We start from the raw sequence: 15,526 nt of genomic DNA on the forward strand, positions 1-15,526 counted from the left end.
ACTTTGATTACATTTCCAATATCCCTGTCAACGTGGAAATTCTATAGTTATGTGAAGCCAATTAGATGATCCGATCGCATTCGGTCACCTATTAAAACTTTAACCTCTGATGGAAGAGTGAGAGACAAGAAAGTAGTCAAAACAACTAGCTTGATTAAGTCTCCATGTATAGCTCACTAGGTCAGGGTTTTTTAGTATCCAAATATCCACTATTTCTAATGTGTTCATAATATTTTTTTAATTTCCTTAAGGGCAGGGTGACGATAGTTTGTAGATTGATTTATTTTACAGTCCATTGAGGTACTTAACACTTAGTCTCCCACCATAATGATTTGATAATTTGTTGCCTGTAAGTTAAAAAGAAATTGGTATGGATCATCCTGATTTGGAACATATAGATGGGCCAAATATTTTTAGTCCACTTTCATATTCAAAAAGATCCACCTTCCTCGCGAATCATTCAGATCAACATTTTTGTTAATTAATATCACACCTTTTGAGTTCTTTTGTCAATGACAAAATTATTTCACCACCCCATTCCTTTTTCCACGCAACTTCATCTAAGGATGTAGAGCGAGTTTCCTGTAAACAGTATACAGTGGGGCAAAAAAGTATTTAGTCAGCCACCAATTGTGCAAGTTCTCCCACTTAAAAAGATGAGGCCTGTAATTCATCATATGTACACTTCAACTATGACAGACAAAATGAGAAAAAAATCCAGAAAATCACATTGTAGGATTTTTAATGAATTTATTTGCAAATTATGGTGGAAAATAAGTATTTGGTCAATAACAAAAGTTTCTCAATACTTTGTTATATACCCTTTGTTGGCAATGACAGAGGTCAAACGTTTTCTGTAAGTCTTCACAAGGTTCTCACACACTGTTGCTGGTATTTTGGCCCATTCCTCCATGCAGATCTCCTCTAGAGCAGTGATGTTTTGGGGCTGTTGCTGGGCAACACGGACTTTCAACTCCCTCCAAAGATTTTCTATGGGGTTGAGATCTGGAGACTGGCTAGGCCACTCCAGGACCTTGAAATGCTTCTTACGAAGCCACTCCTTCGTTGCCCGGGCGGTGTGTTTGGGATCATTGTCATGCTGAAAGACCCAGCCACGTTTCATCTTCTTGCTGATGGAAGGAGGTTTTCACTCAAAATCTCACGATACATGGCCCCATTCATTCTTTCCTTTACACGGATCAGTCGTCCTGGTCCCTTTGCAGAAAAACAGCCCCAAAGCATGATGTTTCCACCCCCATGCTTCACAGTAGGTATGGTGTTCTTTGGATGCAACTCAGCATTCTTTGTCCTCCAAACACGACGAGTTGAGTTTTTACCAAAAAGTTATATTTTGGTTTCATCTGACCATATGACATTCTCCCAATCTTCTTCTGGATCATCCAAATGCTCTCTAGCAAACTTCAGACGGGCCTGGACATGTACTGGCTTAAGCAGGGAGACACATCTGGCACTGCAGGATTTGAGTCCCTGGCGTCGTAGTGTGTTACTGATGGTAGGCTTTGTTACTTTGGTCCCAGCTCTCTGCAGATCATTCACTAGGTCCCCCCGTGTGGTTCTGGGATTTTTGCTCACCGTTCTTGTGATCATTTTGACCCCACGGGGTGAGATCTTGCGTGGAGCCCCAGATCGAGGGAGATTATCAGTGTATGTCTTCCATTTCCTAATAATTGCTCCCACAGTTGATTTCTTCAAACCAAGCTGCTTACCTATTGCAGATTCAGTCTTCCCAGCCTGGTGCAGGTCTACAATTTTGTTTCTGGTGTCCTTTGACAGCTCTTTGGTCTTGGCCATAGTGGAGTTTGGAGTGTGACTGTTTGAGGTTGTGGACAGGTGTCTTTTATACTGATAACAAGTTCAAACAGGTGCCATTAATACATGTAACGAGTGGAGGACAGAGGAGCCTCTTAAAGAAGAAGTTACAGGTCTGTGTTTGTTTGTGCTTGTTTGTAGGTGACCAAATACTTATTTTCCACCATAATTTGCAAATAAATTCATTAAAAATCCTACACTGACTTTCTGGATTTTTTTCTCATTTTGTCTGTCATAGTTGAAGTGTACCTATGATGAAAATTACAGGCCTCTCTCATCTTTTTAAGTGGTAGAACTTGCACAATTGGTGGCTGACTAAATACCTTTTTTTTTTTTTTTTTTTTTTAATAATCTGCTAAACCATTACAATTATAACTGGCTATACTTATTTCACCCCTTACCATAACTATATAATATTCTCAGTCTAAATTGACCATAATTAGTGCTTGTAAAGTTACTGCCATCAGAGGTATTGACGGTCAAAATTAGAGCTTTCAAATGTCTGATATTTAGAATTGAAGAAATAGGTTCTAGCAATATTTGTTTTATTCTCTTGCCTGTTTGCCTGTCAGCCAATGCCACAGATGTTAGAAAATTTAGACAAGATGTGTGTAGTAAATCTGAGTAGGTTGAGGTGTATGACATTGGATGTGATTTAGTGAGTGTGTACGATGTCTCTATAAGAGTAAGACTATAATGTGTGATGTCCAAATAAATAACCCTGCCAATTTGCATGGTTGAGTGGCTGTGTGTAACATGTAGTGCGTATAGCCTTAATATTCATGATAATTGTAATCCATATCACCATCATAGTTGCATCATAATTACCTTTATCATCATCATCGAAAAACACATCCCAGCATTTCCATAACAATTTACGTTTCACATGATCATGAAAGAGACCTTGCATTACTATAGAGACGGCTTCGCTACAGTACAAACGTATCCCGTACAATGTTATTATTCCCCAATGTCCCTATTCTGATATCTTTCCCTTGCTTGTTGTAAACAAATATGTAGACAGACATAGACCAACAAGAAACATTCAATTATAGAACAGTTCGACTAGAGAGAGAGGGTGAGAAGACGAGAGAGCGAGATCAAGTATGTATGTGTAAGTCTGTATGTGTAAGCGAGCATGTAATGGAGTATGTGTGTTCCTGTCCACTTCATAGTGTTCAGATATTTTTAGTTCCCATACTTTCTTTTTTTCGTAACCTGAAGTCCCTGTAGAATTTAGTACAGCCATGGTGTTATGGAGCTGTCTATCTATAAAAAGAGTTTGTCCACAATGAGAAAGGCACGCTTACCCCTCACCCTCTTGCCTCTGTACAGGATACAGCCTCTTATGAAGTTCGTTTATCTCCCGTGGAAATTGGTAATTGAGGCTGAATTTGGTCCATTTAAGCTCCCTTCCCCTGCTTTTGATCAGCTCCTTTTGTTGGTATTGTTCAAATTTTGCGAAGATCGGTCGGGGACCCTTGGTCTTGAAACTTTCTCTAGAGACTAAACAAGGCGGATGCATGAATTCTCTGATCGCGCCCTCTGGATTATTGGATGCGTCCTCAGGATTCCCAGAAAATATTACATTTTTACGCATGCTACGGCTTTGTATGTCTAGTAGCAACTCCCTCATCACCCTGTTTTCCGTGAGGAGACAATCCATTTTGGAATCGTGAATTTTCACCTCGGCTGTGAGTGCCTTGTTCCCTCCTTGGAGCATGAGAATTTCACTCTGGAGTTTAGCCAAACTACCTCCTGCTACCTCCTCACACAACTTTCAGTGTTGCATGGATTCCAGCAAGAGCACTAGCCTCTACTTCAACGGTAAGTAAATCGTCTGTCGATTAATATCTTTTTTTTGTTGGATTCTTTTGTGAGGTAGCCGGATCGTTCCATGATGGAGTAGGTTGTTCCTCCAGAGCGTAAAGCTGTTGATACTCGTCGATTTCCCTCAGGATCTCCTTAGTATCCAGGTTGGCTCTTTACTGCAACCAGTTGTTTTTCAAAAGTGAAAGTGTCTTTCCCACGATGACAACCAGTGTCTTTGTAGTACAGCCACCTAGCACTGTTTGGTTAGCGGTGTTTCCTAGCTGTTAAAAGCTAACCACATCACGTAAATCCACAAAGTTTGGTATTCATATTTAATGCATAGCGGTTTGTTTTAAATCAAAAATAACAAAGAGTGTTCTCCAGCATACAGTGTTCAGCTGTGCACTCTGATGACGTGTCCCAGTTCTTCCATGGCCTGCATACTCAGAGACGTCAAATATTGAGCTTGCTTGGGATGCTCTTGATCGACAAGTACGGCAGAGTGTTCCAGTTCCTGCCAACATCCAGCAACTTCGCACAGCCATTGAAGTGGTACAACATTCCACAGGCCACAATCAACAGCCTGAACAATTCTATGCATAGGAGATGTCATGCTGCATGAGGCAAATGGTCACCTCATATATTGACTGGTTCTGATCTACACCCCTTCCATTTTTTTAAAGGTACACTATATACAAAGGTATGTGGACACCCCTTAAATTAGTGTATTCTGCCATTTCAGCCACACCCGTTGCTGACAGGTGTATAAAATCGGGCAGACAGCCATGTTATCTCCATAGACAAACATTGGCCTTACTGAAGAGCACAGTCAAATTTCAACGTGTCACCATCATAGGATGCCACCTTTCCAACAAGTCAGTTAGTAAAATTTCAGCCCTGGTCAACTAAGTACTGTTATTGTGAAGTGACAAAGTCGAGGAGCAACAGTTCAGCCGCGAAGAGGTAGGCCACACAAGCTCGCAGAACGGGACCGTCTGTCCTTGGTTACAACACTCACTACAAAGTTCCAAACTGCCTCTGGAAGCAACGTCAGCACAACAACTGGTTTGTTAGGAGCTTCATGAAATGGGGTTCCATTGCCGAACACCCGCACACAAGCCTAAAATCACCACGTGCAATGCCAAGCGTCAGCTGGAGTTGGGTAAAGCTCGTCGCCATTGGACTCCGGAAACGCGTTCTCTGGAGTAATGAATCACGCTTCACCATCTGGCAGTCCGACGGACAAATCTGGGTTTGGCGGATGCCAGGAGAACGCTACCTGTCCGAATGCAGAGTGCCAACTGTAAAGTTTGGTGGATGAAGAATAATGGTTTGGGGCTGTTTTTCATGGTACGGGCTAAGCCCCTTAGTTCCAGTGAAGGAAAATCTTAATGTGACAGCATACAATGAATGACATTCTAGACAATTCTGTGCTTCTAACTTTGTGGCAACAGTTTGGGGAAGGTCCTATCCTGTTTCAGCATGACAAAGCCCCCGTGCACAAAGCAAGGTGTATACAGAAAAGTGTTTGAGATCAGTGTCGAAGAACTTGTCTGGCCTGCACAGAGCCTTGACCTCAACCCCACCGCACACCTTTGGGATGAATTCGAATGCGAGCCAGGCGTAATCGCCCAATATCAGTACCGGACTCATTAATGCTCGTGGCTGAATGGAAGCAAGTCCCCACAGCAACGTTCCAACATCTAGTGGAAAGCTGTCCCAGAAGAGTGGAGGCTGTTACAGCAGCAAAGGGGAGGGACCAACTCCATATTAATGCCTATGATTTTGGAATGAAATGTTCGACGAGCAGGTGTCCACATACACTACATGACCAAAAGTATCTGTGACCAACAGATGTACAGTTGAAGTCGGAAGTTTACATGCACCTTAGCCAAATACATTTCAGCTCAGTTTCACAATTCCTGACATTTAATCCTAGTAAAAATTCCCTGTCTTAGGTCAGTTAGGATCACCACTTTATTTTAAGAATGTGAGTGATTTATTTAGGCTTTTATTTCTTTCATCACATTACCAGTGGGTCAGAAGTTTACATACACTCAATTAGTATTTGGTAGCATTGCCTTTAAATTGTTTAACTTGGGTCAAACGTTTCTGGTAGCTTTCCACAAGCTTCCCACAATAAGTTGGGTGAATGTTGGCCCATTCCTCCTGACAGAGCTGGTGTAACGGAGTCAGGTGTGTAGGCCTCCTTGCTCGCACACGCTTTCTCAGATCTGCCCACAAATGTTCTATGGGATTGAGGTCAGGGCTTTGTGATGGCCACTCCAATACCTTGACTTTGTTGTCCTTAAGCCATTTTGCCACAACTTTGGAAGTATGCTTGGGGTCATTGTCCATTGGAAGACCCATTTGCAACCAAGCTTTAACTTCCTGACTGATGTCTTGATATGTTGCTTCAATATATCCACAATTTTCCTGCCTCATGATGCCATCTATTTTGTTAAGTGCACCAGTCCCGCCTGCAGCAAAGCACCACCACAACATGCTGCCACGTGCTTCATGGTTGGGATGGTGTTCAGTTCGCAAGCCTCCCCCTTTTTCCTCCAAACATAACGATGGTCATTATTTCCAAACAGTTCTATTTTTGTTTCATCAGACCAGAGGACATTTCTCCAAAAAGTACCTTTGTCCCCATGTGCAGTTGCAAACAGTAGTCTGGCTTTTTGTGGCAGTTTTGGAGAAGTGGCTTCTTTCTTGCTGAGCGGCCTCAGGTTATGTCCATATAGGACTCGTTTTACTGTGGATATAGATACTTTTGTACCCGTTTCCTCCAGCATCTTCGCAAGGTCCTTTGCTGTTGTTCTGGGATTGATTTGCACTAAAGTACATTCATCTCAAGGAGACAGAACGTGTCTCCTTCCTGTGCAGTACGATGGCTACGTGGTCCCATGGTGTTTATACTTGCATACTATTGTTTGTACAGATGAACGTGGTACCTTCAGGCGTTTGGAAATTGATCCCAAGAATGAACCAGATTTGTGGAGGTCTAAAAACAATGGTTGATTTCTTTTGATTTTCCCAAGATGTCAGGCAAAGAGGCACTGACTTTGAAGTAGGCATTGAAATACATCCACAGGTACACCGCCAATTGACGTCAACTGGCTTTAGAAGCTTCTAAAGCCATGACATTTTCTGGAATTTTCCAAGCTGTTTAAAGGCACAGTCAACTTAGTGTATGTAAACTTCTGACCCACTGGAATTGTGATACAGTGAATTATAAGTGAAATAATCTGTAAACAATTTTTGGAAAAATTATTTGTGTCATGCACAAAGTAGATGTCCTCACCGAGTTGCCAAAACTATAGTTTGTTAACAAGACATTTGTGGAGTGGTTGAAAAACGAGTTTTAATAACGCTGTACATCTCTATACATCTCTTCAACTGTACATCTCTATTCCCAGTCATGTGAAATCCATAGATTAGATTAAGGCCTAATGAATTTACTTCAATTGACTAGTTTCCTTATATGAACTGTAACTCAGTAAAATCATTGCTCGTTGCATTTATATTTTTGTTCAGTGTAAAATACTTTTCACACCACATGGAAAGGAGACTGCTATGGGTAACAATTAGAATTTGGATAACTAGAAATGCTGTACCAAAAGTACCACCAACCTTTGGTTTTATAGCAATACCTGGCCTAAATTGAACTGATCTAAATTAACAAACAATGGGAAACGTTGGGTGTACTCACGAGGAACCAAACAGGCCAAAACAGGGAGGGACTAACCTGAAGTTCTCCAATGAGAAATAGCTGTTTATGTAGCAAAATGTTTACCGTGAATTCACTTGATGGTATATGTCAACCCACCTTGTGCATGATGATTTTGCGCTGGGCGGGCTCGGCCATGTCGATCATCCTCTGCACCACGTAGTTGGCGTACTGATCTTTCATCATGGTGTAGAGAGCGCTGTGGGGGCCGTCCTTCTGGCAGCACACCTCGTCAATCAGCAGGGCCCGCTCGGCACGGGATGAGTGGATCACACACTTCTCTACCACGTTACTTAGGGAGAGACGTGGGCTCAGTTAAAAAAAATATATACGGGCCGGTGTCCTGAACACAGTCTGCCTAGTCCTTAATTAAAAAGCTAAAGGCTGAAACATGACTATTTTCAGGAAACTAGGTGTATGTCACGCATCACTACTTCACAGGAAAGCCATTTGAACTATTAAAAAAAAATAAAAAATCTAAATGGATTTGTTCGCCAAAATGCCTTCTGGAACATGTGAACTTTCATGTGCCTTAACAACAAACTTGTATGCCATCTGTAAATAAGAATAAAATTGTTAAATTACGAGCCTAGTTGGTTTAGCCACGGAAAAAGGGCAGCAACCTTCCTGCTAGCCATGATTGGCTGAGATGAGTGTATACCGACACATGCAGTCAGAGCCGGCCCTAGCCTTTTGGGGGCTTTAAGCAAGATTTTGGCCTACATCATTCAAGAAGATAGAAATGCTAATTCCCATGAAACTGATTGGGATCAAATAGTCAGCATGCAGTTGCAGCATGGACGCTGCACCTGTTAAATGTGAAGAATTATCATTCACGATTGACAGTGATGATAGCATATCATTTTTTTTTTAAAGGTAGGCCTAATTTGGTGTTTGAGGATTTTAAAAATAGAAAAATGTATTTGAGCCATGTGTAGGAATAGGCAGTTATTATATTTTGGTGATACATTGCAGGCAATGTATATTATAAAATTACATAGTTCAATAGGTGACATAAAAATGCAGTGCTGTCCTTAAAAATATAGCACTAGATCACTGATTGTATGCTCAGAAAAAGCTAAAGACAAAAGCAAGAAAGCAGCAAATTTGGGCACGTGAAAAGAGGACAATATGGATTAACGGTTTTGCAGAAAGAGTTCGAGGTAAGAACAGCTTTAAATGCGACATGTAACCTAGCCCATCTTTTTGTGTGAGTGAGATTAACTTGAGGTAGGATGAACTTCAATGTTCCATGGGGGAAATTGTCTTAGACACACAGTACTGCTGTATACAAAAGACAATCAACATAACACATTACCCTTGTCATACACTTCTCATATAGCCACATACATAACACTTCGCATATTCCCTTATTCTGTCAGTGGCGTACTAACACGGCACAGCTTTACTTATTGCTGTTTAGGTATTTGTTGGACATGGGAAAAAAGAAATGCGTATACAGCTTACATGTGGGGACCTTATAGCATCTGCCAGAATCTTTATATTAGTTCCGAGTAGCTGATTGGCTGACGGTGGGACATGCTCGCATCTGCTCTGAGCACTGCTCACACTTGGCAATAATGGCTGAATATATTCAATATGTTTGAAAATCAGGACGCCCGGATCCAGCCATCAACCGCAAAATCGGGTAAGTGCTACACTTTATGGGTTGTGTCATTAAGTTTTACGTCGGGTTTGCTCTGAATCGGAAAAAATGCGCTGGGAGCTGATCGAAAGGCCGTAGATCGGGCTAAAAAAAACGTGTACCGTAATTTCCGGACTATAAGCCGCTACTTTTTTCCCACGCTATGAACCTTGCGGTTTATACAATGACGCGGCTAATTTATGTTTTTTTTTTCTCTCACAAGATTCACGCCGCCAAAAAACTGAGCATCGTCACATAATGTGACGTAAATCGAGCGCGCTCAAACTTCCCATCATTCTGATTACGGTAGTCATTTTGTCACCCTCATCATGGCAAAGACACGGAGAAATGCATATGATGCAGCTTTCAAGTTGAAGGCGATCGATCTGGCTGTTGGAAAAGGAAATAGAGCTGCTGCACGGGAGCTTGGCCTTAATGAGTCTATGATAACACGTTAGAAACAGCAGCGTGAGGAACGGACTCAGTGCAAAAAGACAACAAAAGCTTTCAAGGAAGAAAAGCGGATGGCCCGAACTAGAAAATGAGATTGAAGACTGGGTCAACACACAGAGAGCAGACGGCCGAGGTGTTTCAACTGTGCAGATCCGACTGAAAGCCAAAACAATCGCCACCGCAATGAAGTTTGACTTTCTTGGTAGGCTACTGTTTACTGCTATTTTTTTTATTTTTGTTACAAGCCGTGTTTCGTTAAAGCCTATTTATTTTTGTTACAAGCCGTGTTTCGATTAAAAGCCCATTTATTTTTGTTACAAGCCGTGTTTCATTTAAAGGCTGTGTAAAGTATATTTGTTTCAATGTACCGGTAGGCACTTGCGGCTTATAGACATGTGCGGTTTATTTATGTACAAAATACATATTTAAAAAAAATTCAGTGGGTACGGCTTATATTCAGGTGCGCTTAATAGTCCAGCAATTACGGTAATGTCCGCCCGGCTTAACTCAATGGAGCATCTCCATTGAAAGTCCGTGGGAAAATCTTCATTGGAAAACCGCCCATGAACGTAATTCGTCTCACTCAGTGGAGGCTAGGGTCACTTTAAAATTGGAGGTGGGCCTCATTGGAATGGCATAACTGGAAAGCACATCTTCACGAGTCTCTCTCACCAGCTATAAAAAAAAAAAAGGGGTCGATTTGTGTTGCCTTACCTCGCAAATTTGTGCTGGCTCAGGAGGAGCACCTTCCCGCGGACCTCTGCCACAATCTTGCTCTTGTCTTCGGGTCTGCCGTGCTCCAGGACGTGCTGGATGACGTAGTTGCCGTACTGATCCTGCAGGGGGCGATGGAAGCAAAAGACAGTGTGGGATCACATTTCCCATTCACACCAAAAGAAAAATAGTAAATTTCACCATCATGTAATATCATTTAGATAACCCACACTACGGATTCAATAATGTTCAGATAGTCGAGAGATTTTCCTTTGACACAGACATCTATAAATGACACCCCATAGTAGCAAAAGCCCTAATTATGTAGTGGCCAAGGCACCTTAGTAGCAACCTAAGCCGAGAGCTCCTGAAAATATGTGACCCGTCTCAGGAAGCTGGGCCTATATCGCACGTCATTACTTCACAGGATAGGCATTAGATGATGTTTTATACTTATCAAAATGCATGTGAACCCTCATGTGCCTTAACTTCTCTAGGGTAGGGGGCAGCATTTTCACGTTGGGATGAAAAGCATACACAAATTAAACTGCCAGCTACACATCCGCAGAAAATAAGATATGCATATTATTAGTAGATTTGGATATAAAACACTGAAGTTTATAAAACCGTTTGAATCATGTCTGAGTATAACAGAACTTATTTAGCAGGCGAAACCCCGAGGACAAACCATTCAGATTTTTTTTGTGTGAGGTCACTCTTTTCAATGAGTTTTCTTTGGGAAACCAGATTTCTAAGTAAGAGTCTAGCTACATTTTCAGATACTATACGTTCCTAATTTTGTCAGCAATTTTCTTCATTGCAAGTTAAAGCATACTGTTAGCTAGCGAACTTTAAGCGTATTATGTGTAGTAATATTATTAGAATCAGAAAACCATTTGCATTGCTAGTTATAGCCTAACGTTAGCTAGCTAACATTGAACCTAAACTCTGCAAAAAAAAGAAACGTCCTCGCACTGTCAACTGCATTTATTTTCAGCAAACTTAACATGAGTAAATATTTGTATGAACATAAGATTCAACAGACAAACTGAAAAAGTTCTACAGACATATGACTAACAGAAATTGAATGTGTCCCTGAAAAAAGGGGGGGGAGGGTCAAAAGTAAGTCAGTATCTGGTGTGGCCACCAGCTGAATTAAGTACTGCAGTGCATCTCCTCCTCATGGACTGCACCAGATTTGCCCGTTCTTGCTGTGAGATGTTACCCCACTCTTCCACCAAGGCACCTGCAAGTTCTCGGACATTTCTGGGGGGGGGGGGGAATGGCTATAGCCCTCACCCTCCGATCTAACAGGTCCCAGACGTGCTCAATGGGATTGAGATCCGGGCCCGTCGCTGGCAAAACTCTGACATTCCTGTCTTGCAGGAAATCACGCACAGAACGAGCAGTATGGCATTGTCATGCTGGAGGGTCATGTCAGGATGAGCCTGCAGGAAGGGTACCACATGAGGGAGGAGGATGTCTTCCCTGTAATACCCAGCGTTGAGATTGCCTGCAATGACAACAAGCTCAGTCCGATGATGCTGTGACACACCGCCCCAGACCATGACAGACCCTCCACCTCGATCACGCTCCAGAGTAAATGCCATCCTGTACCTGTCCTGCAGGTGTGACGTTCGGATTTACCGATCCTGTACAGGTGTTGTTACACATGGTCTGCCACTGCGAGGACAATCAGCTGTCCATCCTGTCTCCCTGTAGCTCTGTCTTACGCGTCTCACAGTACGGACATCGCAATTTATTGCCCTGGCCACATCTGCAGTCCTTATGCCTCCTTGCAGCATGCCCAAGGCACATTCATGCAGATGAGCAGGGACCCTGGGCATCTTTCTTTTGGTGTTTTTCAGAGTCAGTAGAAAGGCCTCTTTCATCTCCTAAATTTTCATAACAGTCACCTTAATTGCCTACCTGCTGTAAGCAGTTAGTGTCTTAACGTCCGTTTCACAGGTGCATGTTCATTAATTGTTTATGGTTCATTGACCAAGCATGGGGAACAGTGTTTAACCTGTTGATGATAGGGGGCGCTATTTACACTTTGGGGGAAAATCGTTCACAATTTAAACGGCCTCATACTCAATTCTTGCTCGTACAATATGCATATTATTATTACTATTGGATAGAAAACACTCTCTAGTTTCTAAAACCGTTTGAATTATTTCTCTGAGTGAAACAGAACTCATTCTGCAGCACTTTTCCTGTCAGGGAGTGAGATTTCAGAAATCGAGGTCCCTGTTCTGAGATCAGTTTATAAGTCCCCATGCAAGCTATGAGGGTACATGCACTGCACACGCCTTCCTCTAGATGTCAGTAAGCGGGGAGATTTTGAATGGAGTGGATTGCGCAATCTGGGACCTTTTATAAGACCGTGGAACGGAAGGACCGTCCTTTTCAACGGTGCGCTTGGCGCAAGGAGTCATCACAATGGCGTCCTGCAAACGCTTTCGTTTTAGTAGTTCTATATCTCCGGTCATGTTTTTATTCGTTATAGGTGTTAAAGACATCATAAGGTAGTTCATTTAAACCGACTTAGCAGTTTATAGCAGTTTATTGCGATTTTCTGGGATTTCTTTCTCATGCGTTTTCAAGAGTTGGACACCTCTCCAGTTGGTGGCTAACATTAGCAGCTATTTCGACCGGACAAGAGGACATCTTTCAACCCAAAGACGATTGTTCTGGAGAAAGGACACCTTGCCCAAGATTCTGATGGAAGCTCAACTAATAGTAAGCAGTCTTTATGCTGTTAATTCGTACTTATGTTGACAAATGTCAGATAATAATTCCGCCATGAATTATGGTGCGGTCTCGCTTTAGCGCACGCTGTATGCTTGAAGTAACGTTAATTTTAAAAATGTAACCCAGCGATTGCATTAAGAACTAATTTGTCTTTCAATTGCTGTCCAACCTGTATTTTTTAGTCAAGTTTTGGAATAGTTACTGATTAGATTAGGTGCCTCTTCAAAGATTTCTCCTGCCATTTTCTGGGCAGCTTTGCTACTTTTCTCATTGTATAACCACGATTTGTGCCGCTAAATATGCACATTTTCGAACAAACTCTATATGCATTGTGTAATATGATGTTATAGGACTGTCATCTGAAGAATTCTGAGAAGGTTAGTGAAAAAATTAATATATTTTGGTGGTTTATACGTTATCGCTATTTTTGCCTTGAATCAATGCTGTTGTGATGTTTGCTATTGTGGTAAGCTAATATAACGCTATATTGTGTTTTCGCTGTAAAACACTTAGAACATCTGAAATATTGTCTGGATTCACAAGATCTGTGTCTTTCAATTGCTGTACGCTGTGTATTTTTAAGAAATGTTTTATGATGAGTAATTAGGTAATACACGTTGGTCTCTATAATTGCTCTGGCTGCTTCGGTGCTATTTTTGACGGTAGCTCTGATGGTAGCTGCAATGTAAAACTGATTTATACCTCAAATATGCACATTTTTCGAACAAAACATAGATTTATTGTGTAACATGTTATAAGACTGTCATCTGATGAAGTTGTTTCTTGGTTAGTTTGGTTGGTTCTTGGTTAGTTAGGTTGGCTTTGTGCATGCTACCTGTGCTGTGAAAAATGTCTGTCCTTCTTTGTATTTGGTGGTGAGCTAACATAAATATACGTGCTGTTTTCGCTGTAAAACATTTTAAAAATCGGACATGTTGACTGGATTCACAAGATGTGTATCTTTCATTTGCCGTATTGGACTTGTTAATGTGTGAAAGTTAAATATTTCTAAAAAATATTTTTTGAATTTCGTGCTCTGCCTTTTCAGTGGAATGTGGGAGGAGTTCCGCTAGCGGAACGCAGGGGCTAGACAGGTTAACCTGTTGAGGATAGAGGGCGCTATTTACACTTTGGGGGAAAATCGTGCCCAATTTAAACGGCCTCGTACTCTATTCTTGCTCGTACAATATGCATATTATTATTACTATTGGATAGAAAACACTCTCTAGTTTCTAAAACCGTTTGAATTATATCTCTGAGTAAAACAGAACTCATTTTGCAGCAAACTTCCTGACAGGAAGTGGAAAATCTGAAATCGATGCTCTGTTCTAGGGCCTGCCTATAAATGTGCTTGATATTTATTAGTATACATGCACTTCATACGCCTCCCACTAGATGTCAACAGGCAGTGAGAGAAGAAATGGAGTGTATAACATGATCTGAGGTCGAATAAAAGCTCTTGGCATGACCCCAATTTCCTGTTTTCTGGAACGCGCGAGAAGTGACCTGGTATTGCCTTCTATAAAGCTGTCGTTATAGACGACTAATATATCCGGCTTTGATTTTATTTGATAGATGTGACAATATCATCGTAAAGTATGTTTTTTCAATATAGTTTTATTAGATTGAATTTTTTTCGGGACGTTAGGCGTGTTGCTTTGTCTGCGTTTGTTCAGGAAGGAGAGCTTTGCGCCACTTTGCTAGCTTTCCGTGCTAATTGACTGGAGAAGAGGACATTCTAAATCCAAACAACGATTGTTCTGGACAAAGGACCCCTTGTACAACATTCTGATGGAAGATCATCAAAAGTAGGACCCATTTTATGATGCTATTTCATATATCTGTCGAACATGTGAACTAGTAGTTTGCGCCCAGATTTTGGGCACGCTCTCGCCATAACGTAAACTGCATGTCGTAATGAAGTTATTTTTAGAATTCTAACACGGCGATTGCATTAAGAACTAGTGTATCTATCATTTCCTATACAACATGTAATGTTTATGAATAGTTATTTGGTCAGAATATGTGAGTGTCAGAAAAATATCCGGACGTTGTGGGTAAAAGATGCTACGTTAGCACAATGTATAACCACTGATTTCAGCTCTAAATATGCACATTTTCGAACAAAACATAAGTGTATGTATAACCTGATGTTATAGGACTGTCATCTGATGAAGCTTATCAAGGTTAGTCAAAAATTATATATCTTTTGCTGGTTTGTTACGATCGCTAACTTTTGCTGCTGGTAAATGGCTTGTGTTTCTGGCTATTGTGGTAAGCTAATATAATGCTATATTGTGTTTTCGCTGTAAAACACTTAAGAAATCGGAAATATTGGCTGGAATCACAAGATGCCTGTCTTTCATTTGCTATACACCATGTATTTTTCAGAAATGTTTTATGATGAGTATTTAGGTATTTCACGTTGGTGTCTGTAATTACTCTGGCTGCTTCGGTGCTATTTCTGACGGTAGCTGTGATGGTAGCTGCAATGTAAAACTGATATACCTCAAATATGCACATTTTTCGAACAAAACATAGATTTATTGTATAACATGTTATAAGACTGTCATCTGATGAAGTTG

The 15,526-nt window shown here is 41.2% G+C and overlaps 1 protein-coding gene across 9 annotated transcripts in view; it reads right to left on the bottom strand.

Moving 5' to 3' along the window:
• The window catches only part of LOC120019590 (pumilio homolog 2-like), a 62,198-nt gene that overhangs the window by 12,584 nt on the left and 34,088 nt on the right, over positions 1-15,526 (bottom strand). For all 9 annotated transcript variants that reach the window (XM_038962908.1, XM_038962907.1, XM_038962910.1 and 6 more), the window contains 2 exons: positions 10,188-10,309; positions 7,475-7,667 (listed from right to left, as the gene is read on the bottom strand). In XM_038962908.1, the coding sequence (XP_038818836.1) occupies positions 7,475-7,667; positions 10,188-10,309 (315 nt within the window). The remainder of the gene's footprint in view (positions 1-7,474; positions 7,668-10,187; positions 10,310-15,526) is intronic.

This window comes from Salvelinus namaycush, chromosome 24 (genome assembly GCF_016432855.1).
Source record: "Salvelinus namaycush isolate Seneca chromosome 24, SaNama_1.0, whole genome shotgun sequence".
In the NCBI taxonomy this organism is placed as follows: Eukaryota; Metazoa; Chordata; class Actinopteri; order Salmoniformes; family Salmonidae; genus Salvelinus; species Salvelinus namaycush.